This window comes from Nycticebus coucang, chromosome 3 (assembly GCF_027406575.1).
Source record: "Nycticebus coucang isolate mNycCou1 chromosome 3, mNycCou1.pri, whole genome shotgun sequence".
Taxonomy (NCBI): domain Eukaryota; kingdom Metazoa; phylum Chordata; class Mammalia; order Primates; family Lorisidae; genus Nycticebus; species Nycticebus coucang.
This window is the reverse complement of record NC_069782.1, coordinates 90,461,279-90,488,994: the sequence shown is the minus strand read 5'-3', so window position 1 is coordinate 90,488,994 and position 27,716 is coordinate 90,461,279. Positions and strand designations below refer to the sequence as shown.

Below are 27,716 nucleotides of genomic sequence, written 5' to 3'. Positions count from 1 at the left end.
GGTCAAACTCTCCCTCTTTGCTGACGACATGATCTTATACTTAGAGAACCCCAAAGACTCAACCACAAGACTCCTAGAAGTCATCAAAAAATACAGTAATGTTTCAGGATATAAAATCAATGTCCACAAGTCAGTAGCCTTTGTATATACCAATAACAGTCAAGATGAGAAGCTAATTAAGGACACAACTCCCTTCACCATAGTTTCAAAGAAAATGAAATACCTAGGAATATACCTAACGAAGGAGGTGAAGGACCTCTATAAAGAAAACTATGAAATCCTCAGAAAGGAAATAGCAGAGGATATTAACAAATGGAAGAACATACCATGCTCATGGATGGGAAGAATCAACATTGTTAAAATGTCTATACTTCCCAAAGCAATCTACCTATTCAATGCCATTCCTATCAAAGTACCTACATCGTACTTTCAAGATTTGGAAAAAATGATTCTGCGTTTTGTATGGAACCGGAAAATACCCCGTATAGCTAAGGCAGTTCTTAGTAAGAAAAATAAAGCTGGGGGCATCAGCATACCAGATTTTAGTCTGTACTACAAAGCCATAGTGCTCAAGACAACATGGTACTGGCACAAAAACAGAGACATAGACACTTGGAATCGAATTGAACACCAAGAAATGAAACTAACATCTTACAACCACCTAATCTTCGATAAACCAAACAAGAACTTACCTTGGGGGAAAGACTTCCTATTCAATAAATGGTGTTGGGAGAACTGGATGTCTACATGTAAAAGACTGAAACTGGACCCACGCCTTTCCCCACTCACAAAAATTGATTCAAGATGGATAAAGGACTTAAATTTAAGGCATGCAATAATAAAAATCCTCAAAGAAAGCATAGGCAAAACACTGGAAGATATTGGCCTGGGGGAAGACTTCATGAAGAAGACTGCCATGGCAATGGCAACAACAAAAAAAATAAACAAATGGGACTTCATTAAACTGAAAAGCTTCTGTACAGCTAAGGAGACAATAACCAAAGCAAAGAGACAACCCACACAATGGGAAAGGATATTTGCATATTTTCTATCAGACAAAAGCTTGATAACCAGGATCTATAGAGAACTCAAATTAATCCACATGAAAAAAGTCAACAATCCCTTATATCAATGGGCAAGAGACATGAATAGAACTTTCTCTAAAGACGACAGACGAATGGCTAACAAACACATGAAAAAATGTTCATCATCTCTATGTATTAGAGAAATGCAAATCAAAACAACCCTGAGATATCATCTAACCCCAGTGAGAATGGCCCACATCACAAAATCTCAAAACTGCAGATGCTGGCATGGATGTGGAGAGAAGGGAACACTTTTACACTGCTGGTGGGACTGCAAACTAGTACAACCTTTCTGGAAGGAAGTATGGAGAAACCTCAAAGCACTCAAGCTAGACCTCCCATTTGATCCTGCAATCCCATTACTGGGCATCTACCCAGAAGGAAAGAAATCCTTTTATCATAAGGACACTTGTACTAGACTGTTTATTGCAGCTCAATTTACAATCGCCAAAATGTGGAAACAGCCTAAATGCCCACCAACCCAGGAATGGATTAACAAGCTGTGGTATATGTATACCATGGAATACTATTCAGCCATTAAAAAAAAATGGAGACTTTACATTCTTCGTATTAACCTGGATGGAAGTGGAAGACATTATTCTTAGTAAAGCATCACAAGAATGGAGAAGCATGAATCCTATGTACTCAATCTTGATATGAGGACAATTAATGACAATTAAGGTTATGGGGGGGAAGCAGAAAGAGGGATGGAGGGAAGGGGGTGGGGCCTTAGTGTGTGTCACACTTTATGGGGGCAAGACACGATTGCAAGAGGGACTTTACCTAACAATTGTAATCAGTGTAACTGGCTTATTGTACCCTCAATGAATCCCCAACAATAAAAAAAAAATAATAATCTCAGGCAAAAAAAAAAAAATACAAACAGAGAAATATCCAAATTCTCTGTAAGTTGTAGGTCAAAGCTCCCCATATGCGGTGCCCACCTCATTCATAACATAAGGATGGGCTGCCATTAGAGGGTGCTCTTCCAGTCACCAGAGGTATTCAAACCAAGGCTGCTTGTACCATTATTGGGGATATTGAAGTTCCCCTTGACCTTGATGCCTCAAACAGGGATTATCAGTGGTGACCATATAAATTCCCTTCTAACCTTGAATGGGCAGTAGGGGCATGCAACCTCAGAGAGATGGCTGCGTTAATTGAAGGACTGAAGGATTTGCATCCAGGCTGTGTGCCCAGCAGCTTCACAGATGAATAAGTTATGTAACCCCCAGCTTTGGTTTCCTCATCTCTAAGATAGAGATTCTACTTCACAGCTGAACTCTCCAGTGATGTGTGCAAAGCTCTGAACAGAGACTGACACACAGCAAATTCTCTTCCAGAAATCTGCCAAAGTTCTAGGGCCCAGTCAAACTGGTCTATATTCTGTCACCAAATGCCCCACGATCACTGGGCCATCTGGTTTCCTACTGTAAATAACAAAAACTCCTTCCTGTCTCCTTGGGGTACATCTTCTAGCTTCTTCCAAAGACCCCATTGGTGTGGCAATAAATGTGTCCTCTGGAGCCAGCTGCAAGGATTTGGATCCTGGCACCTCCATGTGTTGAGTCACATGCTCTTGGCAAAGTTATTCAAACTCTGCCTCAAGTACCTGACTCTTAAAATGGTGAACACTTCTCAAGATAAATCTGTTCTTCACAAGAAAGAGTTTCTTATAAGTTTAAAATAGTTAAAGAGAATTCTATGCAAATATATGTATACATGCAAATGAATTGGGGCTTATTTCTCTGGACAGGCATCTGTTGAAAAAAAAAAGACTGTCTTAAACTGCATCCATATTTTCCACCCCTCCTGTCAATGTGTTCTACAGTGGAACCCCATATTGTCTGCCAAAGGGACTCCATCAAGCATGAAGGCTTTATTTATCTCTGAAAGCATTGACTTTCATCTATAGTCACTGTGGAAACACCCTTGCTTCTTCTGCTCTGCATTAGGCTTGTTTCTCTAAGAGGAAAGTAGCCAGAAAAATAACATTATAATATTCATTCATTTATTAGAACATATTGGCCAAGCAATGAATTGAGACACAATTGACCTCATCAGTGAACACATGTCTTATTCCCCCTTAACCCTACAGAAAGTGATAGCACATTTATTCAACCACAAATCCCAAATGAGTACCTATTTAGAAGAGAGACAGGATACTGTCTGTTAAATCCCAGAGTTATGGGATTTAAATTACAGCTCTGCCATTGCTGGGAGTTGATCCTTGGCAGGTTCCTTCAACTCAAAGGTCTTCGATTTTTCCAGCTATAAAATTGGAACAGTCATAGTAACCTACCTTATAGGCTTGTTGTAAGAAATAAATTAATGTATCTGTAACAGTTAAATAAATGGTTCTCAGCACATAGTAAGTGCTCAATAAGTGCTTGCCATTATGATTACTATGAGCCAGATACTGAAGATATGTGATTTGCTATAAATTTGTCTTCAAGGAATTTACAGTCTTGTGGAACAGCTTACAATCTACAATTATATTCAGCTAAAATGGCAAAGATGCCACCTACATAATTTTCTTTCAGTATAAGAATGTTCCCCACCCCAAGAATTATTCTTCTTCCCTTTCTTGTTTATTGATGCCTAAAATTTCTCCATCACACTGGCAGCATTACATAGTAATAAAGACCTGTATTTCTGAAATCAGACAGATGTGAGTTTGAATCCTGCTCAGCTCTTCTGCACTGTGAGAATGCGGGCTGGTTATATGAACCTTGTGAGCCTGTTACTATATGTAAAAAGATAAAGATAATAATTATACCTCTAAGTGGTCATGACAATAAATTGGTCTACATGTATTTTTAAATGCCTTTATACAGAATGTGCTACATAAATACTCATTCCTGTTCTCTCCTGAAGCCCCAGCACTTGGCCCCACTCCCTTGGGTCAAGTGGACTGGTGTCCATTAAAATGCACATCTCATGGAGATATCAAATACTTTACTGACATACAGATGTTGAAGAAACTTGCCATAACTAAACCAGATCTCTAGTATATTCTCAGTCCCATCCTCCATAATGATCAGCAGAATGGTCCATGGCCAAAGTAAACTCACCCAGAAGTTCTGAACAAAATCTAACTTCCACAGTAGGGAAAGGACTAAAAATATACAATAGACATTTGAAAAACATGATACCCAAAACACTATCAAGCTTATCAATTCTCTCAATTAATGTGAATGGCTTACACATGGCATAGGTTGGCTAACTGGATTACATAAACTCAGACCAGATATCTGTTGCATACAAGAGTCTCACCTTACCTTAAAGAATAAAAATGGACTCAAGGTGAAGGGATGGACATGTATAATTCAGGCAAATGGAAATCAGAAAAAAAGCAGGTGTTGCAATTTTATTCGCAGATACAACAGGCTTTAAACCAACAAAGGTAAAGAAAGATAAAGAGGGTCACTTCGTATTTGTCAAGGGAAATACTGAACATGAAGAGATTTCAATTAACATTTATGCACCCAACTAGAATGCTCCTCAATTTATAAAGGAGACCCTAATAGACATGAACAATTGATATCTTCCTGCACCATAACAGTCAGAGATTTTAACACCCCTTTGGCAGTGTTGGATAGATCCTCCAAGAATAAACTAAACAAGGAAATATTGGACTTAAACTTGACCCTACAACAAATGGACATAACAGACATCTACAGAACATTTCATCCTAACAAAACTGAATACACATTCTTCTCATTACCCCATGGAACATCCTCCAGAATTGATCACATCTTAGGTCACAAGTCTAATCTCAGCAAATTTAAAAGAATAGAAATTATTCCGGGCGGCGCCTGTGGCTCAAGGAGTAGGGTGCCGGTCCCATATGCCGGAGGTGGTGGGTTCAAACCCAGTCCCGGCCAAAAAAAAAAAAAAGAAATTATTCCTTGTATTTCCTTGAACCACTACTGAATCAAAGTTGAACTCAACAACAACAGGAATCTTCATACTCATACAAAGACATGGAAACTAAATAACCTTATGCTGAATGATAGCTAGGTCATAGATGAGATTAAAAAGGAAATTACCAAGTTTTTGGAACAAAACAACAATGAAGACACGAATTATCAGAACCTGTGGGATACTGCAAAGGCAGTCCTAAGAGGGAAACTTATAGCATTGCAAGCCTTCCTCAAGAGAACGGAAAGAGAGAAAGTCAACAACTTAATGTGACATCTCAAGCAACTAGAAAAGAAAGAATGTTCCAACCCCAAACCCAGCAGAAGAAAAGAAATAACCAAAATTAGAGAAGAATTAAATGAAATTGAAAACAAAAGAATCATTCAAAAGATGAATGAATCAAAAAGTTGGCTTTTTAAAAAGATTAACAAAATTGATAAACCTTTGGCTAACCTAACCAGAAACAGAAAAGCAAAATCCCTAGTACCATCAATCAGAAATGATAAAGGCGAAATAACAACAGACACCTCAGAAATTCAAAAAATCCTTAATGAATACTATAAAAACTCTATCCTCAGAGATGTGAAATCTGGAGGAAATAGACCAATATCTGGAAACAGGCCACCTTCCTAGACTCAGCCAGAAAGAATTGGAAATGTTGAATAGACCTATATCAAGTACCGAAATAGCATCAACTATATAAAATCTCCCAAAAAAGAAAAGTCGGGGACCAGAGAGCTTCACATCAGAATTCTACCAAACCTTTAAAGAGGAACTAGTTCCTATGTTACATAACCTTTTCCAAAACTAGAAAAAGAAGGAATACTCCCCAACACATTTTATGAAGCAAATATCACCCTGATCCCCAAACCAGGAAAAGACCCAACAAGGAAAAAAAATTGTAGACTAATATCTTTAATGAATATAGAAGCAAAAATATTCAATAAGATCCTAGCAAACAGAATCCAGCAACACATCAAACAAATCACACACCAGGACCAAGCTGGTTTTATTCCAGGGTTATAAGGTTAGTTCAACATACGCAAATCTATAAATATAATACATCACATAAACAAAACAAAAAATAAAGACCATAGGATTCTCTCAATCGATGCAGAAAAAGCTTTTGATAATATCCAGCACCCTTTCATGATTAAAACACTTAAGAAAATAGGTAAAGAAGGGACATTTCTTAAACTGATAGAGGCCATCTACAGCAAACCCTCAGCCAATATTATATTGAATGGAGTAAAATTGAAAACATTTCCACTCAGATCAGGAACCAGGCAAGGTTGCCCATTGTCTCCACTGCTATTTAACATTGTAATGGAAGTCTTAGCCATCACAATCAGGTAAGAGAAGGTGATCAAGTGTATCCAAATAGGGTCAGAGGAAATCAAGCTTTCACTCTTCGCAGATGATATGATTTTATAACTAGAAAGCCTCAGGGACTCAACTCAAAACTCTTAGAAGTGATCAAGGAATACAGTAGCATCTCAGGATACAAAATCAATACTCACAAATCAGTGGCTTTTATATATACCAATAATAGTCAAGCTGAAAAAATAGTCAAGGACTCTATTCCTTTTACAGTAGTGCCAAAGAAGATGAAATATTTGGGAATTTACCTAACAAAGAACATTAAAGATCTCTATAAAGAGAACTATGAAACTCTGAGAAAAGAAATAGCTGAAGATGTTAACAAATGGAAAAACATACCATGCTCATGGCTAGGAAGAACCAACATTGTTAAAATGTCCATACTACCCAAAGCAATGTACAAATTTAATGCAATCCCTATTAAAGCACCACTGTCATACTTTAAATATATAGAAAAAATAGTGCTTCATTTTATATGGAATCAGAAAAAAACTCAAATAACCAAGCCATTACTCAGAAATAAAAACAAATCAGGAGGAATCATGCCACCAGAATTCAGACTACACTATAAATTTATAGTGCTCAGAATACCATGGTACTGGTCCAAAAATAGAGAGGTAGATGTATGGAACAAAATAGAGAACTAACAGATGAACCCAGACACGTATCATCATTTGATCTTTGATAAGCCTATCAAAAATATAAATTGGGGGAAAGATTCCCTATTTAACTAATGGTGCTAGGTGAATTGGCTACAGACTTGTAGAAGACCACAACTGGACCCACACCTTTTGCCATTAACAAAAATTGACTTTCACCAGATAAAAGATTTAAACTTAAGACATGAAACTAGAAAGATACTTGGAGGGAATACAGGGGAAACACTTGAAGAAATTGAGAATACTTTATGAGGAGGACCACCACCACCACCCCCGCCCTGGGCAATTGAAGCAACATCAAAAATGCATTACTGGGATCTGATCAAACTAAAAAGCTTCTGCACAGCCAAGAGCACAGTAAGTAAAGCAAGCAGACAGCCCTCAGAATGGGAGAAGATATTTGCAGGTCATGTTTCTAACAAAGGTTTAATAACCAGAATCCACAGAGAACTCAAACTTATTAACAAGAAAAGAACAAGTAATCCCATTTCATTGTGGGCAAGAGACTTGAACAAAGCTTCTCTGAAGAAGACAGGCACATAGCCTACAGACACATGAAAAAAATGCTCATCATCTTTAATCATCAGAGAAATGCAAATCAAAACCAGTTTAAGATATCATCTAACTCCTGTAAGAGTAGCCCAAAATCCCCAAATTACAGATGTCGGCATAGATGTGGAGAAAAGGGAACACTTTTACACTGCTGGTGGTAATGCAAGCTAGTACGTTCCTTTTGGAAAGAACTTTGGAGAACACTCAAGGATCTAAAAGTAGACTTGCCATTTGATCCTACAATTCCTCTACTAGGAATATCAAAAATACCAGAATACCAAAAATCACTTTACAACAAAGCTATTTGTACCAGAATGTTTATTGCAGCCCAATTCATAATTGTCAAGTCATGGAAGAAGCCCAAGTGTCCATTGACCCATGAATGGATTAATAAATTGTGGTATATGTACACCATGGAATATCATGCAGCCTTAAAAAAGATGGAGACTTTAGCCGGGCGTTGTGGTGGGTGCCTGTAGTCCCAGCTACTCGGGAGGCTGAGGCAGGAGAATCGCCTAAGCCCAGGAGTTAGAGGTTACTGTGAGCTGTGTGATGCCATGGAACTCTACCGAGGGCAATAAAGTGAAACTCTGTCTTTACAAAAAAAAAAAGATGGAGACTTTACCTCTTTTATGTTTACATGGATGGAGCTGGAACATATTCTTCTTAGTAAAGTATCTCAAGAATGGGGAAAAAAGTATCCAATGTACCCAGTACTATTATGAAACCAATATATAATCACCCACACTTCCATATGAAAGATGAAACAGAAGTATAGCCCAGGATAAAGGAGGGAAGAGGAGGGGGAGGAGGGGGAGGGGGGAGGTTGGATGGAGGGAAGGTAATTGGTGGGACCACACCTATGGTGCATTTTGCAAGGATACATGTCAAACCTATTAAATGTAGAGTATAAATGTCTTAACACAATAATTAAGTAAGTGAGGTGAAGGCTATGATAGCCAGTTTGATGTAAGCATTCCTAATTGTATATAAAATCAGCACATCATACCCTATAAATGCATTAATATATACAGCTATGATTTAATAAAAACAAAAATAAAAAGTAAAAAAATAAAATAAAATGCCCATCTCCCTGGGGGTATTTATCCCTCAGTTGGAAAGACGTGTTGAGTCGGGGAGGGAGAGAGGCATGGGGGAGGGGGCCAGGCACAGAGGAAGGAACAGAAAGAGCCTCCCTGTGAAACAGATAATGAAATAAAACCTAAATCCACTTGTGGGCAAATGCTGGCCCTATTTTTAACTGACAAGCGAGTCATCCAACATCTGTGATTTGAAATAGCGGAGTGTCAAGGCTGAATCTATGACCAGGCTCATATCACCTGTACTATCATTTACTTCCTAAAGTCCAGACTGCTTAAATTAAGTGCCTCCAGGTCATTTTCCCACACACCAACTGTTATTAAAATTAGGAACTAAGGTGCCTGTGGCATTTGCACAAGCTTCAAGTTAGAAGGAGAAAAGGTACTTCACTTTGGTCTCTGCCTTGACTACTCAAGGGAATCTTTCCTAATCTCCTTAATATCCTCCCTGATCCTCCTCCCTCCTTCACTTTCTTCCTACTTTCTTCCTGAGAACTAACCAGCTGAGGGGTGGAGCAGTCCCATTCATCCTGTTCCTTCCTTGTCCTTCACCTCGCTGTCATCTGGCACTGAACGTCACTACACTCTGGATCCCTAGAGTTTCCTCTCATTTCTAAGGTGACAGTCTCTGAGGCACTGTCTGGCCTGGTGCACCATGTGGAATGTTGGAGACAAATGAATCCAACCTGCTCCAATCTCTCCTCCTCTTCCCCATGATGAAAACCTGTGCTCAAAGAAGAGAACTGGACTTATCCTCCCTAATCTCACTTCCCATGGTAGGCACCAGCTGGGAAGTGGACGCATGGTTCCAAGTTTCCCTCCTGCCTGACATTTGGACCCATTGGAGACAGATGGCAGTCCTTGGTCACTGAAATACCCACAGGTTTGGTTTTTAATATTTCTATCCCATCCACTACAGGGAAGACTTGAATCAGATTACATGGTTATCAAAAAAAGAAGAACCAAAACCCATAGGTAGGGATAAACCAGGATATGGTTCTGCCACCTAAAATTGGAAGGGATGGCTATCACCAAGCACCGGCCGGCACCAAGCACCTGCCAGCACCAGGACAAGAGTGAAAGAGAGGCACTGAGGGCACAAAATTTAAGGCTGACCCTGCCTTGCATAGCCCCCAGAGTAAGGGTCTCCTTGAAATTCTGCACCACGGGCTTTCCTCCTGCCTTATCCTAGTCTCAGCCTGGGCACTGGCAACGAGTCTACTACGAAGTTCAGCTCTGAAATTGGCTCTGCATTTCCTGCAGCCCCTGGCAAGAGAGAAACACATGGGGTTATGATTATGTGAACTGGAAAAACCTATAAAGACAATTCAGAGATCAACTTTATCCTAAAATTAAATTCAAGCAGAATTTTTGTGCCAGTGGCTTTGAATAAAGACTGGAGAACACAGTGAATTATATCTTCAATTATAGTTTACAAAGAACGGAGTTACTCCTTCCAAAAGGGCACTCTTGATTTAGCTTTCTACCAAGGCAGAAAGCATAACACAGACTCTTAGGTCAATAAAAACATTTTCACAAGGCCCTCAGATATCGCAGGATTTAGCGATATGTAATTTTGATTCCCCGTGTTAATTTAAGGTAAACTTGGAAAAAAAAAATGAAGTGTTTGTTTGGGGGGGGGGTAATTTGCCAACAGGCACACCTCTGCTATGTTTTGTTCTGAGGCTCTAAATTAACACAAAGACCAACCTGGATAATCTAAATCAGGGGTTGGCAAATTTTCTTCTGTAAAAGGACAAATCATAAATATTTCAGGCTTTGTGAGCCACACAACCTCTGTGGCCAGCACTCAACTTGGCCATCACAGTGGGAAAAGTAGCCTCACATGATACATAAATGAGCTTGGCCGCACCCAATAAAACTTTATTTCCAAAAAATAGATGACAGACCAGATACAGCCTGCAGGCCACAGTTTTTCAACGTCTAGTCTAGTTAACATTTTGGAGGGAGGGAGGAATGTTTTATTTAAAAACAGGTATTTCTACCTTTAGCGAGGTAGATTCCTGTAATGAGCAACAATTGGTCATTCCTTCTGTTCCCCGTAATACTCACTTTCATTCCTAATACCATGCTATTTTTATTGTTCTAGCCTAATTCAGACACGTATAAATTATTTCTATTCCAATAGAGGATGAACTCCTTGAGGTCAGGGTCTCTGCCCTTTATCTTCACATACAATCCGTAGTGCCTAGGAGCAAAGCCAGGAACTCTGTACTTGCTTAAAATGCATTTTCCCTGGCTGAATGAGGGTGATTCACATCTTTGGTTTTGACATTCAAGGACTGGAGATCTGTTTAACTTGGGAAGAGAAAAGAGTCTCATTCACAGGATGGATTGTCACCCACTCCCTTACATGCATCATGCTTCTAATCTAACTAGTCTTGAATAAAATTGTGCTAAAGGCAGAAACTAATTTGTTCCAACCACAAATAAGTGATTCCAAAGTCCTTGGCTCATGTGCTTATTTCAACATGTGTTTCCTATGAATAAAGGAGCGATGGCTTCTGTCTTCTTACTTGGGTTCACAGTTCCAATGTCCAGAGTATAGCAGCATTCACTAAATATGTGCTGAAGGAATGAGGAAATGAATCAAGTTGGGCTTAGTTCATGAGCCCTTGGTTGTGTTAAAGGCCTTTGCCAACTGGTTCAGGTGGCTACAATATTTTTCTGGGCAAAATCTTGTGCTGGTGATTTTGGGCAAACCCACATGTAGCACTACCTAGGGAAATAATTTATCTTCAATCTCAACCCCAATTTGTCCCTAAGAATAAGGAGGTCACCAATCTGAGTAGGCATGGCAGGCTTCACTGACCTACCAATTCTGTTCCCCTCACCCATTTCCGCATAGGACTCGTGAATGACAGGGAATGGGAAACTGGAATTGCTACCTTTTTACAGAACAGTACAGAAGGCACAAAACCATCCACTTAATGGTCATATGTCAGCAATGTCAGGGAAGTCCTCACAGCATATCACTTCACTGATGAAGGGGATCACACCTAATCACCTAGTGATGCTCGATCTCTACGCAACAGCTCATTCTCAACAGGAACCATCCCATAGATAAGAAAAACTCCAGCAAGTTGGTCTCGGACCAACGCCTGCCAAGATATGATTTATGGGAAAATAAATAAAGCAAGTCTACCACTTTATCATTAGCAGTGAGTGGCTTCTTCCTTCCTGCCACAGACGATCTGAGGATGTAAATGAACACCACACTCACCCTGTTGCTTCTGCTGTTTCTCTTCACCGACTGCCCAAGGTGGAGGCTTGCAAATAAAATCAAACCACCATCATTCGGGACTGATTACCTAACAAGAATATGAAATAGGCCAGCCTTGTCTTTTTCTTCCATCAAATGTCTTCCTTGTAGCCATTTCACCAATGACATCAGGAGACAACAGAGGAAATAAATGGGCATACATTTCAAACCCAGTAAGCCAAAGGGGAGAATGCAGAGAACTGAAATCAGTCAGTCAGCAGTGAGTCACCCCAACCCTGTCACACAGGAAAACTCTTTTCTGAAAGCTAGATCCAGAAACACTATAAGCTGTGGTCCTTACTTTAAAGAAGCACAAACAATAACAAAAAATCAAAGCAAAAATGAAAAACAGAAAATACGTAACCATTCAATGAAACCAACAATGAGTATTTTTTGGGGGGGGGGCCTGGAATTTTTTTTATTGTGATTTAAATGATATTAATACAGTGTAACTTCACCAGCTTCATTCTGTTTATTCCTTTGATGGTATTTTTTCATTATTTTACTTATAATCCTTCTATAAATTCATTTTTAGATATGACTCTTATAAATAGAATATTAGTTGATATTTTAATAAATACAGGTCATTAATGAGTGCTGAGAGCATAGTCCACAAGGCAGAAGTTCAGAGATAATGCAAAAACTCACATGGGTTGATAATTTAAACTTCCTTTCATGATGATTCTTATAACTGCTGAGAGAGAAAAAGAAGGCAATAAAAAAACAACAAAGAACCAAAGGTTTCTGGAGGCTACGGAAAGAACATATGACCCTTTAAAGAATTAACTAGGTTCCAGTTTCAGGAGTATTTCAACACAATGTGTTACCTTAGACAAGTTCTGTTCCCTCTCTGAGATCAAGCTTCTCGTCAGAATGGAGGGAGGGAAGGATTGGGAGTGTCAGTAGTAGACCCTTTCAGGTCAAGTTTCTATACTCATGTGACTCTCTGCTTCTGGAGGTCAACAAAGAAATATCTACAGTGCATCTTAGAATGGGTACAGGCAAAACTTACTAAATGCAGAATACAAATGCCTACATAGAGTAACTAAGAAAATGCCATGAAGGCTATGTTGAACAGTTTGATGAGAATATTTCAGATTGTATATGAAACTTGCACATTGTACCCCTTGATTGCACTAATGCACACAGCTATGATTTAACAATAAAAATAAATAAATTTAAAAAATAAAAATAGCCCGGGTAAGAAAAATACTTGTTCTCATAAATCTATGGTTTCTATAGCTACCCGACAACTCTGAGCTAGTGTCCAGGCACCGTGACTCACTCCTGGAACTTCCTTCTACCTGTTGCAAACCTGGCCTCCCAGCTGGACCGATGCAGTGGGATGCTGGAGCACCAGGCTTATTAAGATGCCTAATTTCTGAATGATCCCACTCACACCAGGAGGACAGCATTTGGAGAAGATGTTACATCTCAGTGGACTTACCTTGTGGGATGATTTCCTTTGATAAATGCTAATCGCCACTCATTAATTAAGAAAGATGTTATACTAGGCAGGAAAATCATTGAGTCGGCGAATCTTGCAATTTTCTCCAGCACATTTCCTGAGCTAAAAGCTTGATTCGATGCACTATTTTTGGTGTGTGTGTAGACTAGAGGGCAATACAGGAAGGGAATAAGCCTACACCACAGCTTGTCACTCAGAGTCATCACGGGTTGGGCACAGAAAAGGACTCACACTTTCCCATTTTAAAAGGGTTCAGATGTCCATGGTTGGGAATCAGGGGACTACTCTGATTAAGGGTAGAGACTTTAAGACAGGCCCGGACTAATTTATTTTTGTCTATGTCCAGGACAGATGGTTCAAGACTGTCTTTTTTTTTTTTGCAGTTTTCGGCTGGAGCCAGGTTCGAACCCACCACCCTACTCCTTGAGCCACAGGTGCCACCCTAAGACTGTCCTTTTCACCTTGTCATCTCTACATTTAGGATATGAAAGGCACATGGGAGGTGCTCAATAAATGCGTTGACTAAATTTTAACCTTGGTTCTACCACATGTAAAGCTGTGATCTGTAATATTTTCTCTTAGTAACTGCTTAGAGACTCTGTGACCACAGAGTCATTTTCCCATGATCTCTGTGTGTGTGTGTTTTGTTGCTGTAATATTATTTTGTAAAGTGGGATGTCTCAGCAGCACCTGAGAAAAGGATTTCATGATGAACAGCTTATTTGGCAGGTAATCTCAGGAAACTGCAGTAAGGGACTGAGGTAATGAGAAAGGGGTGGGAAAGCATCTATAAAGAGTTCATTATCAAGCAAGTTTCACTGTGGGCAATAAAGAGAAATGCCAGTGGGGGTCATCCCCTAGTGTCTGCACATAGCTCCCTGGGTACATGGCAGGGCTTTCCCGTGGAGGGGGAGAGAGCTGGGGTATTGGACCATCTCCTCCAGTTGACCATTGATTCGGGGCTGTGAACTCCCTGGCACTTATGACCTGTGGGCAGGCCCACAAGCAAGTTGCAGTGACTGGAGAAAGCCCTCAGGTAAAGGCAAGGGGATCTGGGGTCACCCACAGGGCCTTTCTCCTCATAGGTTATCTTGAGGCTTAAAGGAAAGCATGTGTGGGAGGACTTAGGGCCTCTACACTGAGCCTCCCTTTTTTCAGGGCTTCCCGCTATTAGAAGAGAACATGGGGTGGGGGAAGATCCTGCCTGATGCCCTGGAGAGCAGGTGTCAGGTAGAACACAGTTGTCCTTGGAAACTGGCAATGCACACTAGCATATTAAAGGCTCTGAGAATTCTTACAGTTAAGAAACTCTTTAATTAAATGAGGATCTCCCAAACTTACTGGGCAGCACAGAGCTCTCTTTACAAGCAATGCTTACCAACTTTCAGGAAAAAAAGAGCCAATACTGGTGAATTTTACCCAGAAAAACCTTCCATCATCTCCAGCTCACCCCCAAAATTCTGTGGACACATGTCTCCTTAATCTCTGATTTCACATCCTTTTCCAATGCACCCAAACCCACTCTGATGATTCTTTTGCTCTTTCATTTCTCAAGGTCATACTGGTTTCGACTTGTCATTTGAAATTTCTCATTGGGATCCATCCATATGTGCGCCTCAACTCTCCAAAGAAAGGAAGGTATTGCAACCCACCTCTAGTTGGTTAGCAGCTACCGAGTCCTGCTTCTTCAGGAGGCAGCCTTACCTAACAAGCAGAGGTCTACGGTCCCATCTCTGTCGCTTACTAGCTTTTCCAGCATCATTTTTAAAAATGAGAAGATGACTCTAGTTCATGGGTCACTACAAAGATTGAGTGGGAGACAGCACAAGGCTGCCAGTGCAGTGCAACCCACCACAGAGTCTCCATGAGTGCAACCCACCTTTCAACTCTCTTCCTTTCACCAACCCACTAAGCCCCAATTCAAATTCTTACTGACTTAGAAAATTGTCATGGGAAAAGAAAATGGAATGACGAATGAGCAGGAATATTGTCAGAATAATTCAGGCTGCTTAGCGAGTATCTGCATCTGTACAGTTAGCTGTCTAGGTAGGTAGACTTGTACAGTCAGTATCCATTTATGCAGAGAGACACAGATGTAAATGTACACACAGACAGACATGGAGACAGTTCATTCAGCTGATGTTTGCTGGGTGCCGAGCCTGGTGCTATGCTGGAAGACAGCACTGAATAAGACAAGTGTGATCCCAGACCACCAGGATATAGTGGGGCAGAGAAACTGTACAACTAAGAAAACCAGTAAATAATCACAAATTGCTACAAGTGGTCCCAAAGCAGAGAGACTCCAGTGGAGGGCACTTTGGACTGTGTGGTCAGACAAGGCCTTTCTAATGAGGTACAGATCAGCTGAGACGTGAAGGTTGAGAATGCTGCTCTCCAGGGAAGGGTGGACAGGCACCGTCCAGCAGAGAGAGAGCACGGGTAGGAGGAGGCAGGAGCTGCCATGGCAGGCCTGTGGGCCACAAGGAAGGCTGGGTTTTGGACTAAGAGGGAAAAATTGAAACAGGTGAAGGACATGGTTATGGCTAAAAAAAGAGTTGACTTTTTTTTTTTTTTAGAGATAGAGTCTCACTTTATCACCCTGGGTAGAGTGCCATGACATCACAGCTCACAGAAACCTCCAACTCCTGGGTTTAGGCGATTCTCTTGCCTCAGCCTCCCAAGTAGCTGGGACTACAGGTGCCTGCCACAACGCCCAGCTACTTTTTTTGTTGCAGTTTGGCTGGGGCTGGGTTTGAACCCACCACCATCGGTATATGGGGCCGGCACCCTGCTCACTGAGCCACAGGCACCGCCCAAGAGTTGACATTTTTGAAGATCCTTGCAAACAACTAGAGAAAGGAGATGAGTGTGACATCCTCGGCCCATTCTTCCCTGCCTGTGACCCATCTCCAAAAAGCATGATTCTGTAATAAAGACAAACGCAGTGGATCAGAGTCCTTTCCAATCATGTTTAAATAGTTCATGTAATTTCCAGGACACCTTCAGTGAGGTGGCTGTGGTTGTCCCCATTTTACAGAAGCATCAAATTGAGGCACAGAGACATTGAATAGCCTGCCCGTGTTCACCTAGCAAGCAGCTGAGGGAACAGGGGTTCAAAGCCAGGCACTAGGGCTCCAAAAGCCATCTGCCCGCCTGCCCCATTCCGCCTCCCTGGAATCCCGAGTCACTGCTCATGCTGCTCTGCTCTGCTCCTCCCAAGTGTTCATCCTTCATGACTCTGAACCCCAACCCAAGCATCTTCCTTCCCAGCCTGGTGGAGGCAGTGTCTCCGTCATTATGATCTGAACTAAAACAGCAAGAAGATGCTATGTAAAAAGCAGACTTGGGTGAGTGATGAACACTTTAACATACTCAACTAAGACTAAATAAAAATTGAACTATAGCCCTAGAAGAGTATGTTATAAAACCTTGACAATGTGAAAACAATCATGTAACCAATAAGCGAGGGCAAAAGATGTGGAAGGAAATATACATGTGGTACTTTTTTCTCCTTCCTCAACAGAAAGTTCTTCTGTATTACATCAAATTAAAAAATAGAGTTAAACAAGGAGGAGCAAGATGGCGGCCAATTAACAGCTTCCTTGCAACTGGGCACGGTGAGTCTGGAGAGAGAAGACTCCAGGCATCTCTGGCTGGTGGGATCTGCCCAGAAACATCCCTTTGGGGACACAGGGAGTCAGTGTGAGACTTCTAGACCCCATAAGGAGGACAAAAGAAGTGCAGAACTGGCAAGTGGTTGCGTGTGTTCATTCAGTCTAATCTTGCCAGCAGCTGTAAGTACAGCAGCAGTGAGATTGCAAACTGGAAAGGCCTTACCTGTGAGCTGTTTTGGTTTTTTTTGGACTTGGCACTCAGTTGAACTACCTTGGGAGAACTTGGGCAAGAGTGCAGAGGACGTTAAGTGTTGTCTAGGGCCCCAGACTGAGCTGCTGAGCCAGACGGAGCTAATAGTGTTCGGCTATGGGCCGTGCGGAGCCATTGTGGGAGAAGTGTCCAGGCAAGCACCGCCCTCAGGGTCGCAAAGCAAGGATCGAGTGGAAGTGAGTAATCTAGTGACTGAGCAGCCTAAAAGTGGGGACTGAAACGCCTTACAGCCTTAGTCCTCAGGGGCACACAGTGAGACCAGTTTTGGCACACTGGGTAAGTGGATAGCCACTTCAGGAGTGATCCTAACAACAACAAGCTAACCTTCTGCTTAGCCTAGGTTAGCAATTTAAAGTGCCTTTTAAGTGGGCTGAGGAGAGATTCAGGATCTCCACCCTGCAGGGTTTGAGAAATCAGCAGAGGCCTCCTGTCTTTATCTTGTACAGCTATACCAGCATTGTGATTAACATCTCATATCCCAGAAGACACCTGTTGCCCAGACAATATTCAGCAAGATATATATACTGCTTTGTTTAGGGGGGGGGGGGGGTTGTTATTTTTTTTTTAATTTCAACATTTTCCCTATAGATTTTCTTTTCTTTTTTTCTCTTTCTTTTCTTTCTTCGTTTTTCTAGTTTAAATATAATTTTCCATTGTTGCCTTTTTCAACAATTAGAACTTCATTTTTGCTAGTGTTTATACCCCTATTATTTGTTTTTTCCTCCAATTTTATCCCATAAAGTTTTGTTTGCTTTTGTTTGATTTATAGCATTTTTGCCTTTCCTCTCTACTTGGTGGAGGTGGGGTACTGTGTCCAAACAGGCTAGCAAAGAGCTGCCGACCGCAAGGGAACCACCCAACCTGGCACCCCCACAGGTTGGGGGTTTTTAAGGTTGAGTCAAAGTACCCTACTGTACACCTATATTGCTCCTGTCTCCCTCTTACTGTGCCTTTCTTCTTTTTCTCAATATTCCCTTTTACCCACCCCCTCTCCTTTCTCTTTTTTCTTTCTTTTTTCCCTTCTTGCTCTTTAATCTTCTCATCCTTCTGGTCCTATATAAAAAGGACTCACCGAAAAATAGAGTTAAATAAAAATATGACTCCACCTTCATTATTTTTCCTAGTTGCTTTCTTGTAATCATATCTGCATGTCTTTTTCTGTTTTTAATTTCTTTCTTTCTTTTTTTTTTTTTTTTACAGCAACCTCAAACTGTTGGGCTCAAGCAATCCTCTTGACTCAGTCTCCCGAGTAGCTGAGACTACAGATGCCCACCACAATGCTCAGCTAGTTTTTCTACCTTTAGTAGAGACAGGGTCTGGCTCTTATTCAGGCTGGTCTCTAACTCCAGAGCGTAAGCAATCCACCCACGTCTGCCTCCCAGAGTGCTAGGTTTACAGGCATGAGCCACTGCACCCAACCATACCTGCACATCTTTAGGAACTAAACATTACCAAAGTTTAGCAATTCCTTCATTTTTCTCCATTTTTTTCTATGTTCAAGTAAACTTAAACATTTTATTTTTTAAAATAGCATGCACAGTAAAATTCATTTTATATAAATTTCTATTGATCTATATAACTTATTTATCTAATGCAAAAAAATGATCTTCACCTAATACAAACAAATGTGTATGTGGTTTATTTTACTTTGCTGAATACACTCTCTCTTCTATGCATTTTCTATGTTGCTTCCATTTCTCTTAAATGACTATGTCATTTTTTTAATAGAATTATTTTGAAAACACGTGATGAAGATGTCCAGACCTCCTTCATTCAATCCCATAAAATAAAATGCTCCTTATGTAAGAATAAAATGAGAATTTCCTAATCTTGAGAGTTTTGGAAGCATGTTTGTGGTTTCTGGAAGGCAGCATATTAACTAGAAAAACAAGACCCTCATCCTGACTCAAAGGAGGCAAATTCCCCAGCAGAGGCCAAATCTGGGAGGTCCTGAGCCAATGGCTGCAGTCTCTCCAAGCTCCACTGCCTTTAATGGGAACAGCATCCTGGCACCTTCTCCAGGGTCATAGCTGGGAGTTCTGTCCTTGGGGCACCGGCATTACACAAGCCCCAGCAAGGTCCTCCACCTGCTCAGTGCTGAGCTGCTTTTCTTCTCCTGGCTCCTGGTGCCCACGGGTTGGAGGCTGGCAGGGAGGGAGCTGGAAGAATTAAGGATCCAGTCCAGGGAAGCATGTGGCCAGGTCAGAGAAGGAGGGTAAACAGGTCATGTGCAGGGAAGTGATCCCATACCTCAGAGGCTCAGAGAAAATAATCCACAAGAACTAGAAAGACAGAAATGAGACTGAGAAATTACAACAACAACAAAAAAAACACTTCTAAGGAGAAGGGTATTTTGAGTCAGTTCATTGTCCTCGGGAATCTTCTTTGAGTTAAAAGGGCTGCATGAAATGAGGGGAAAATGGAACAAGCAGAGTAAGAGGAAAATAATGATCCTAGTCATTGGCTCAGGATTAAAAGATGTAATATTTCCTTTGATCATCACAACAACTGCCTTAGGTAGTGAAGGCAAGAGCTCATGTCCTTATTTATAAGGTTAGGGTGATAGGATCCAGAGACTGGATCTTCTTGCTCAAGGGCAACCGACTGGCAGGAGCACAGTCTGCCTCACAAGGAGGTATCTGGACTCAGGCCCAGGGCCATTCTCTCCTGATCACAGGGCCAGGGGTATCCTCTCTCACCCCCTCCACCTTCTCATAGAAGTGAGAGCTGTAGGAATCTGAGATTCCCCACAGTGCCTCCCCCACGCAGCCTAGTTGACTGCTATCTCCCTTTCTCTCCAGCTCCAACCCAAACCCTAACCCTAACCCACAGCTGGGGTCAAAGCCACGCTGACTGCAGAAGCTTGATGTAAACTTCATTGATGACTCCCTAGCTAGCTGTCCTCAGAGCCCTTTTGTTTCCTAGGGAGGAAGGTTTCCCAGGGGAGGTTAAGTTTGATGTTTGAGTTTAAGGCATGAGTCAAGGTCAAGCTTGGATAGTTGCCCAGGTTCAATTTGAAGGGAGGAAGGGGGTTCAAGGCAAAGCACTCTTTGGGGGAAGGAGGGAAGGAAGACCATGTGTTGTGGATACACATTAAGTGCAATAAATAATCCTCACATTCTCACCGACACTGCAAGATCTGTGGCAATAACCTTGACCAGTAGTACACCCCTCCTCCTAACAACACAGGTTTAAAAATAACAGCGCTTGATAAACTTTGTGTTGTGTGAGCCCCCCCCCATTCTTTTTGAAAACAACTAGATTTGTGCATAAATTATGCTATGTGCTAAAGAATATATGATACAGCTGTGAATTACAAGGTCATAATTTTACCAGCAATTTTAGAAGCTGCCATAAACCATCCAAGGTCTGAGAGAGTTTTAATACATTTTGATTTTTTTTTCCCTAAGCCCTTAGAATGGCATTCTAGGACAGCTATTAAAAGATACTTCATTTCTAGCTTTTGTTTTTGGAAAATAATAGTCCTACAGTTACACCATCTGCTCTTTCTTTTTTCTTTTCTTCCATACTGTACGATTCCCTTTTCTCTTTCTTCTTAAACTACTGGCTATCTAACTCTTAGATAGATGTTCCCTCAGCCATTGTATGAGGAAGATTGGCTTAATGCTGGACTTTGAATGAGAAAAATTTCAAGAAACTACACCATTTTTTGCCCAAGGTTTGCTTCAGAAGATGTAGGAATGGCCTTGGACCGGGTGGCCCTGTTTAATCTGTCATGGAAACCTTTCCCCGGCTCTTACCATCTTCCCCACTGTGTTTAAGTTGCACCTACATTGCGCCAACCCCACACACCCCCATTTTGAGGTCTTTGCTCATTTGCAAATACTGGCCCTCAGTTTGGCCTGCCTCCTCTCTCCTTCTCTAGCTAGCAAAGTTCTACTTCAGACTCCCCAAACCGACCAGAACACCACTTCTTTTCAGACAGTCCTCCTGGCCGCCTCCTCTCTGCCTGTTCCCCCAGCACCACACTGCTGTGCTCAGCCAGCCATGGGACTTCTTTCCTTACTTCCTTCTGCCCCACTAGCAAGCTCCCCAACCCCTACTTCCTTCCTTTTGTTAATTCGTTCATTTCCGAATCCACCCAATATTCATTGAGGGTTCCTTTCAGTAATTTCTCTACGATGTGACACCATGCATGCCTGGACCATGGTAGGCATATAATAAATGTCTGTTGAGTGAAACAAAATGGCATGAAAGGAAGACATGGGTGGATGAATTCCACCTCTGGGCACATACTGGGCAGGGTAAAAGAGAAGGTCCATGACAGGGCAACAGGGAAGGCCCTCCTTGATCTTCCCCCAAGGGCTTCAGTGGCTCTGCCTGCCCCAGTTACTACAACTATCCACTGCCGATCAGCTACCCCCAACTGAAACATCCAGACTAGGCTACTACCTGGTTCCCCAAAGCACCATGCAGATTCCTCCCTGCTCACCGTTTCCCATAGCCCTTCACTTCATTTCGTCAAACCTTTCCCAGGCTTTAAGGCTCAGCTCGAGCCTTAGCAACATCTACCTGCTTTCAACTCAAAGTGTGTGGCATGTGTGGCCTCAGCAAACCACAACTCAGCCTACCATCTGAACAGAGACCTGAACTAATTGGTACGCACTGAGAGTATGGGGGCCTGCCATTGCTCCTAGCATGGTGAGACTGGGACTTGTTAAAATACCTCTCACTCCAGCCCGGGCTGTGCTGTGTACTGGATGTGTGACATTGCAGACCTCTGAGAACATGCTTATCTGTGTCTGCCAAACTGGGGATAACAATCGCATCCATCTCATAGAGCTGATCAAATACAGAAGCATTTGCAAAACGTTTCCAGATAGTTAAACAGATGTGGAGATGTTGTTGTGACTTATAAATACACCTAAGTCAACTCAAGCATTCCTGAAAGGCCCCGATTCTGTTAGTCATCCTTTCCTGGTGTCATACTCTCATGACACAGAGCTTTGTTTCAAATGAAGAACTGAACAGATTCAAGCAGGAGGCTTAACAACTCATAATTTAGATCTGCTTTCACTCTCACCAAGAAACACATGCAGGGCCCTGACACCCTGCTCTTGATTTACGAGTCTATTTCCCTGGGAGGCCCAGTCCCTCCAAGGCTTTTTCATTCTTGCAGTATGGTCAGCCACGGGCTGGGCTCGAACTGCCTGGTGATGGAAACACTGTCTACCCTGTGCCCTTGCCCATGTGATAGGCTTCAGGGACAGGTGTGGGATAAGGAAGTAAATTACAGCTGTTTTACCAACACCTGTGCTCATTCATTCAGCGCCAGGGGAGCAGGACGGGCAGGATTTTCCATTTGGACTCACTGGTATATCCCACTGGTCTTAATAGTAGTTACCTCATTGTACCAATCGGATTCCTGATCCCAGAAAAATCAGACACACTAGATTCTGTCATTCAATTACTGTCCCTTGAAGCTGATAGATAGATGTGTACACACATCATGCAATCAACACACGGATAATGTGGGAATCACATCCAAAGCGGTAAGTGCATTTGCACACATTTAAATTCTTATTTTCTCACACTTACTTTTCAGTGTTCTTATTTAATTGTGTATTCATTCCTCTGTTATATTTACCCATCAAAGACTTTAAAGTCCCAATGTAGACAAGGTACTTTGAATTCCTATATCTAGAACTAGATTAGTCTATGCTAGGCTAAAATTGTGCCTTACGTTTCACAGTATACCCTACAGAACAAGCACAGTGCAATGATCAGTACCTATCTGTTGAAGGAATCAGTTATTAATCTCAAATTACATCCCAAATCCTCTTCTTTCCTCCCTCTGCCTTTTCTCACCCCAACAGACATTGAGAAGCACACTGATTCTACATAAATAGTTATTACTTTGGGCCCAGTTAAAGCTACACAAAACGCATCTTTTATGTAAAAAGAACTATAATCCTCTGAGCAAGGAACTGTAAAACTGATAGCAGCTAAGGGAATTATCCTCCCATACAGCTAACGCTGTGAACCAGTTTTAATAAGCAAACAAAAATCTCTCAGACAATTACGTTCCTGTGGAAGACCCTTTGTCCTGGCATTCCCAAAAGGATTCTAGAGAATTGAAAATTTGTTGGTGATGGAGGAACTATTAGCTGTAGTATAGTCGATTATTGGGTTAAGATAGGCTAGAAACCAAAAAAGGCAGCAGGGGAGGAAGGGAGGAATGGAGGGAAAAAAGAAATATTATGCAAAACTTTTGAAGGTTCTAGCTTCATCTTACTTCTATTTGTGTTTACTATTTTCCTAGACTACTTTTCATCTTCCAGAAACAAAAAAGACAAGGATTTTATCGTTTTGTGACTACGATGCAGAGATAACATCTTTGCCTTTACTTGCAATCAAGATCAAGACTTGGAAGACCCAAGCCAAATGAGAGGAGCCGGATGTTTTTCTTTTTCTTCATTCTTTCCCTCCCATCTCTAAGGAAGTTATCTGAAACACACTGGCCCTCTCCAATAGGGGAAGAGTAAGACAGCAATAGCAAAAAGGTTTTAAGCACTAGACAGGAGGATTCATTTAGAAATAGTGGAAGAATCCCTCCATCACATTGGTTTTCCAAGTCTGTAAAATCAGGTATGTTTGAAAGATGCTTGTGATGCGTGGAGGGTGTTATCTAGAAATCCCCAATTAATTTTAGAGTGCTTTGCATACCTTAATAAAACAGATGGTAGGGTTCATATTTACCACACAGCTGTGACTCATCCTTTGAAGATGCGATCTGCCAAGGATACTGATCTCGTCTTTATATTAGTGACTAATCATTTCTGTTTGTATGCCCAACGCCTGCTACAGAGGCCAGCACAGAGCAAGTGCTCAATAACTCTTGAGCATAAAAATGAATACATTGACTAAAACACTCGTGAAACCTTTACTATAACAATTCACAGACTTCCTATAACAGGGGTTGCTAAACTGCAGCCTGTGAGCTGGATCTGGCCCACGGCCAGTTTTCATACAGCACATAAGCTAAAAATGTCCCCCCCCCATTTTTTAAATAGTTCAACAATATTAGACTATTCTATACACTATAAAAATTATATGAAATTTAAATTTCGGTGTCCACGAATAAAGTTTTATTGGAACACCGCTATGTGCATTCATTTACGTATTGTCCATGGCTGCTTTCATGCTACAATGGCAGCGTTGAATATGGCAACTGAGACCGTATAGCCCCCAAAACTGAAAACATTTACAGAAGAAGGTTGCTGTGCCCTGTCCCATAGACTGCCCTCACCAGTTTTTCAGTCATGCCATTGTTCACTCCATGGCTATTTACTGAGGATCTCCCATGTGACCAGTGCTCTGCCCCTGGTCTGGGGACAAAATATAGAGTTGAGAAAGTTCCCTGCCATGATGTTTCCACAGACTGGGCCTGGGGCAGCAGAAAAGAACTCGTCACATCATCTTCCAAGTACCTTTGCAATTACCAGTGCGATGTGTGCCAAGAAATGGTGCACGGGGGAACCTTCCATTATGCACTAATAGTTATCCTAATTATTACATTTTGTCAAATCAGTACCCACACTATAGAGTTAAGGAGGATTTTTCTTACTGCCTTTCTTTTCTTCCCTAAGACTCCTTTCATTCTCAGGCAGATTCATCTTTTAGATCGACTCTTACATGACATGCTTCTGCTCCCTACGTGACACTCTTCCTCTATATAATCCCAGCACCTAGAACAAAGCCTGACACATGAAAGACACTTGGGCATCATTGCTGAATGAATGTGAGAATTAATTCAGAAGAAGATATGTGGGCAAATTCCTTGGCATCCCTGGGCCCAAGTTTTCTCATAAGTAAAATAAGGAGGCGCGATGTACTCAAGCCCTTCCAGTTTAGCACTGTCATTCCTCAGGGCCTGGGAGCTGGCCCCCATCTGGCTTTCTGATTCACTCGTCTCCACAGACATAAGGCAGCCTCCCTCTGACTTGGCAGTCTGATGCATCTTCTCTGGAGTGACACACGAACCTGCCCAAGGCAAGGCAGCCCACACCAATCCATTACACAGATCACTGCTGACAGTGAACGGGAGTATACCTTGGGGTTTCTGCCAAGGTCTGCTCAAGGTCTTTGGCATAAAGGGTGGCCAGACTGAATACATACCAGCAGGGAAGAGAGAAGGCATTGGCCTCATAATTTGGCCAATTAGGGCTACGAATTGTGAAGATATTCTTTCAACGTGCATTTTTAAATGGCTATTTTGAAACAGAAAGCTATTTTAAAATGCACACATATACATATAAATCAGCTTCTACATCCTCCACCCTCTCACATGCTGATCACTTTACTTTATTTATTTATTTATTTGCAGTTTTTGGCCGGGGCTGGGTTTGAACCCGCCACCTCTGGCATATGGGGCCAGCGCCCTGCTCCTTTGAGCCTGATCATTTTATTTTTTAAAGATCCTGGATCATAAGGAGTCCTGAAAACCTGATTCCAGGATAACTTCCTAGGCTCTTGCCCTTTCTGGATGTAGTTGTTTTCCTTTGCTGTCCAGACCCCACGGAAGCAGATTTGACCACAGTACATTTGCATGGGCCACTTGGTTTTCTTGCCTTGTTAACTGCCTGGTTCTACAGGGGCCATAGCCAAAGTGCTCCTTGATCAACACAACTGCTTCCACTGTTCCTGTTAGTCCGGGAATAACAGAACTAACCACTTGAACATGTTTCTTCCTGAAAATCCAGAACTTTTCTTTTTGCAAAGCAATAAGGAATCCAGAGTTGTGTTGTTTTTTTTGTTTTCTTTCCTTATGCCATGGCTCCTTCTCGTCATTCAGTTTCTTCCTATCTTTTTTTCTCCTCCATTTAAAATATATATTTTTTCAATTTGCTGAGCAGAAGACCAACCAGAGAGTCAAAAGAAATGACAGACATGCCATAATAGAAAAAAAAAACAAAACAAAACAGACTTTATGAAAAATGAGTTGATACAAGCCATGACAACTCAGGATAAAAATATTCACTCCTTTTTTTGGCCTCTTGTCATATTATGTGGCAACTGCTGGGCAGCTGAAAGAGTATCATATGAAAAGCTCTATTATCTGCTGAAGACGTGACCTTGGAGACTCATTCGATGGTAGTCAATGGTAATACCATACTCACTTGCCTCCCAAGAGGAAAGAACGAAATAATAACACTGATCATAGGAACACAGGGCCGTCTTCCTTTAAATGCTTGTACTTCTGGTTCATAAATCAGTTTTGATTCATTGGGGCACACATTATGACTAGACAAGATTTTATTAATAAAGTTCCTATTTCTGTTTTGCTTTGATAAACATACCTACTCAGAATCTGTGCATTCTTCTCATTTCTCGAAGCTGAAAACTTGACATGCAAAAAGCACAGCAGCAGATCACATCAATGTTTCTTCCCGATTCAAACCCAATCCAGTCAAAAGACAGAAGTGGAAACAGGGACCGCCTTGACTCTGGGGTCAGGCTGGACTCCCTCTCGAGGACCTGCCCTGGAAGGCCCTTCAGACTGGTCTCCTACAGGGAGTTGGTTTCAGTTTATACTCGGCCTGAACACATATGCCTACTTTTCAAAATCCTAGCTATTCTCTTCACATTTGTCTTTTCTCTAGGTTTTATACATAGTCTTTGGACCCTCCAGGGGTCTTTTAAAATTTTTTTTATCTTATAAGAGTTTTAAACTTCAGTCCTTCTTTCAGTAAAGGTTAATTAACCAGGATTGGAGGAGACAGAATTCTGAAAGCAATAGGCACCACAGTGTGCATTCCGCCTTCTCCCACTAGGTGGCAGCACTGCACAAGAAATCTTTTTCTGAGCGGCAGTCTGGGACCTGCAGTTGGGCAGAAGGGGGACAGGGAGACCCTCTGAGGGCTGTGGGGAGAGCTCACGCACTGGGGGCAGGTCAGTGCGTGGAAAAGCCAGAGACCTGTTTCCTATACGTCCTTGACCTCCCAAGAGAGCCAGTGTTCCTCCTCTCTACCAGACCAGCAGTCTTTGCATTGTGTAAACAAAAATAAACAGAAGAATTTAGTAAGAAGTCCTCAGATAATGTGCACTTTGCTCTAGATGCTATAACATTGGAGAAAGGGATTCTTCTAATGCTGTTTGCAAATTCAAGTTATAGTGTTATAGATTTACTAAAATATTCACCTTACCACAGTAGGAATTTTTGTTCTTGTGTTTTTTTTTATCTGATGGAACATGTTTGATGCTGACAGCAGATGCCAACGTAGAGGCCTTGCAATGCGTACTGGAAAAAAGATGTGGTAAGCAGGGAAACAGTCTAAGGTGGCCATTTCCTACAGAGCAAACAGAATTTCCTGTCTCAAGCAGAGGCATATAAAAATGCTGCAACCCGAAAGAGGGATG

The 27,716-nt window shown here is 41.6% G+C and overlaps 1 protein-coding gene across 13 annotated transcripts in view; it reads right to left on the bottom strand.

Annotated features, from left to right (window-relative positions):
• The window catches only part of KCNMA1 (potassium calcium-activated channel subfamily M alpha 1), a 784,008-nt gene that overhangs the window by 274,455 nt on the left and 481,837 nt on the right, over positions 1 to 27,716 (bottom strand). Inside the window, exon 6 of one of the 13 annotated variants that reach the window (XM_053584067.1) lies at positions 3,254 to 3,356. The exons of the other annotated variants lie outside the window; for them this stretch is intronic. Coding sequence (XP_053440042.1) covers positions 3,334 to 3,356 — 23 coding nt within the window. The 3' untranslated portion in view covers positions 3,254 to 3,333. Of the gene's footprint in view, positions 1 to 3,253; positions 3,357 to 27,716 lie in introns of those variants that run through there. 13 annotated transcript variants of the gene reach the window in all.